Source organism: Notothenia coriiceps, unplaced genomic scaffold, assembly GCF_000735185.1.
Source record: "Notothenia coriiceps isolate Sejong01 unplaced genomic scaffold, NC01 NC01_scaffold00006787, whole genome shotgun sequence".
NCBI lineage: Eukaryota > Metazoa > Chordata > Actinopteri > Perciformes > Nototheniidae > Notothenia > Notothenia coriiceps.
Genome location: NW_011339488.1, coordinates 5,655 through 8,659, shown reverse-complemented (window position 1 = coordinate 8,659; position 3,005 = coordinate 5,655). Strand labels below are relative to the sequence as shown.

The 3,005-nt window shown below is 43.8% G+C and overlaps 1 protein-coding gene across 1 annotated transcript; it reads right to left on the bottom strand.

Moving 5' to 3' along the window:
• Window positions 1-966: 966 nt before the first annotated feature.
• Window positions 967-2,595, bottom strand: LOC104943785 (vacuolar protein sorting-associated protein 13B-like). The gene is made up of 2 exons (XM_010769250.1): window positions 2,359-2,595; window positions 967-1,214 (listed from the first exon to the last, which is right to left on the bottom strand). The coding sequence occupies exons 1-2, from the start codon at window positions 2,474-2,476 to the stop codon at window positions 967-969; spliced, it is 366 nt and encodes a 121-aa protein (XP_010767552.1). The 5' UTR covers window positions 2,477-2,595.
• Window positions 2,596-3,005: the final 410 nt, after the last annotated feature.

Genomic DNA, 3,005 nt, shown 5'->3' with positions numbered 1-3,005 from the left:
ATCTGCTGTTGTTTTAGGGACTTAAAGAGCACCTCCTTCACCTCCATATTCCACGTCTCTGTTTCCGCGATCCGACCCTCTGCCTCGGCGATTTGAGATCTTTGTGCTTGTAAAGTTGTAGTGTTAGCAGAGAGTTGTTGGTACATTTCTCGCTTAAGCTCGCTGATTTCCCGTCCTCCGTGACTTGCTTCTTAAGCGTGGTTAAGTCCTTTTTCATTTAGGTTTTGAGGTCGCGTATCTCTTTGCTAATTGCCTCGATCTCCAACCGCATTGTCGAGGTTAGCGAGTTAGCTTCAGCAGGTTGCACCTGTTCTTCGTCGTGGTTCTGCTCCATTGTTTTAGAATTGTGTCCTTTCTGTTGGTCTCGTCTTTCCTTACCTCTAGTAACAACTCCCCCACTCATCAGACTTTACTGTAACATGTGTTTTTATGAATTATGGAGAGTTAGTTTTAAGCTAGCTATCGGAGTGAAGTTTTACGCAGCCATCACCTTCGCCGACCGGAAGTCCCCCTTCTCAATACAGCTAATTCAATCGCAAAAAAACTGAACATGTGTAACGGTACATGTAGATGTGAACGGTACATGTAGATGTGATTATAGCGCTGTAATAACTAAAAAGACAGAGACCTAATCAGGAGACAAACATGTTCCACTTCCAATCTGTTCTTATTCATCCAGCTCTGACAGAAAAAATTAAAACACACTGTGAAGCACAGATGATGAGAGCTGCAATTCCCCACTCTCCTCCGCTCAGACCTCAACATATTTGACAAAAGCGAACTAGGCCACACTCTTTAGCTACTGTATGCTTCCATTCTGATGACAATTATAAAAAGAAGATGAAGCAGTTTGTTTATTGGAGTCAATCGATATCAGAGAATCAGACAGAGGCGAGACGGTGTGCTCATATTTCAGGACATTTTAAAAGAGGATGATTTGCTTGAATACACATGTAAATCCAATGACTATTCTGTGAGATTCAGACACACACTGACCTGAGGGTTGCAGCACTTGACGTGGACGGCTTGGAGATCAACATGGAGACACACTATAAAGGAGTGTCTGCCTTCAGAACAGCTCTGAAGCTTATGGGATGTGACAGCCAGCGTGGAGGTACAGCCCATTGGCTCCAACAGGCTCAGGCTCTGCTGCTGGCCCAGCAAAGTGTACACACTGAACTGACTCAGGCTAACCGTCCAAGGGAAGGCATCACCTGGTGGAAGACATGAGTGACAGAAAAAGAAGGATGCATTAAGAATGTGGTAAAATAATGAAGCAGTAGGAGATATAGGATGGAAATTGCACAACGCAGACATTGACAGAGATTGAGAGGAGCAGGGATGATGAGAGAGATGTGAAGGGAGAGCAAAGAGGACAAACTTAGCAAATGTGAAATTGAGAGGAAGATGAACAGAATGCAGGCTAAAATCGAACAAAAAGTGTTGCAATGGATTTTCCTTCCAGAAGGATCAGTCAGCATTGTTCATGATCAAAACAAGTCCTCTCACTTACCTTTGAAATTAAAACCAAATACTGCACAGTGGCTGAGAAAGCTTCATGAAATACATTAAAGATTCACTAAGGAGTAGTCTCAAAGGGGCAAGATCCCACTGAAACAGCTGTAAAAGATGTGGGTCTGACACTGGAGGCCACACTAGGTTTGTAATATTGCCAACCCTGGTAGAATAACGGAGAAGGAGAACTTGTTTGGTAGCACAGAGCCAGGAAGAGCACATTTCCAATGCAGTGTGGGCAGGACGCTTGGATCCAGAGCGTTGAAAAATACATTTTCAAAGGGTAGGAATGAATGACTAAAAGCAAGGATTGTTAATGTTATGGCTGCTAGTGTCACTAATTGTGCTGCCTTTTTACTCCTGTTTCTAAAACCCATATGCCAAATGCTGCAGTCATTGAAGCTTTGAGAGAAAAAAAGACACTTCTTGTATGGAGAAAACACTACTCACCATGTTGCTTATGTCAACTCTGCCAGGTGTGCAGACCACATGTGCAGGACCTATCTCTCAGTTTGTTTGTCTTTTGTCATTGTTAATGAGTAGTGGGTGAAAGGTTAGCTGGGGCTTGTTGAAAAGTCCTTAATGATGATGAATTTGCATTATGTAGAATATTAGCATTATGAACACATTTGTTTTATTTAGTAAATAATTCAAATCTATTTTCAAGACTCCCCATTATTGTTTATTGAAGTTTAACATGTTGTGTTCTCGTTTAAAACTTTGAAATCATTGTTTTTTGGCATTTGGAGTCCTCACTGTGCAACTAGGTGATTGTTCTTCTCCCAATATTTCATTAATCCTAATTAAAGTTGAGATTTCATTAGATACAGTATGCAGACCTACCTTCCTCCAAGATGGGCTTGGCGACCACAAAGGGGAGCTCCTGCAGTGGCTCCATGCACTTGTGCCCGGCACTGAGCACACTGATCTGTGGCAAGCAGACCACCAGGGTCCCGGGCATGGAGGCCTGGTTATGGTACCAACTGCGGACGGTGCCAGGAATGTCCCCGCAGATGATGGTGCTCGGGGAGGGCAGGCTGTCATTAGGCAGGAACACACAGCACGACTGCAGCTCCAACTGGAGAGGGGAGAGAAATATAAGGAAGTCATGTTGACTTGATTTAGTCACATGACTGATCTCAGCCCCCCTAAAACAGCCCTTAACAGATACTTTTTTAACATGTCTCTTAATATTAACTCTCCCCTTCTGTCCTTGCCTCAGTTCATGTTTCTCCGTGCGCACAGTACAGTGTTTGGCCTTGGGGAAGGGCGCCCTATTGAGGATCAGCTAGCACCTGTTTGTGAGGCTCTCTTCATCAGCTGTGTTCAGAGATGACCACACTCGGACATTTTGAATATGCATAAAGCAGGGTTGTGAACATTCTCTCCTTCAGATGATGAAAGGACTCAACATGTCACGAGTCAGAGACTGAGTCTCATCCTGACGGATTATGTCTTGGTAATGGAGACTTTGGTTAGCGGCTCTCTGT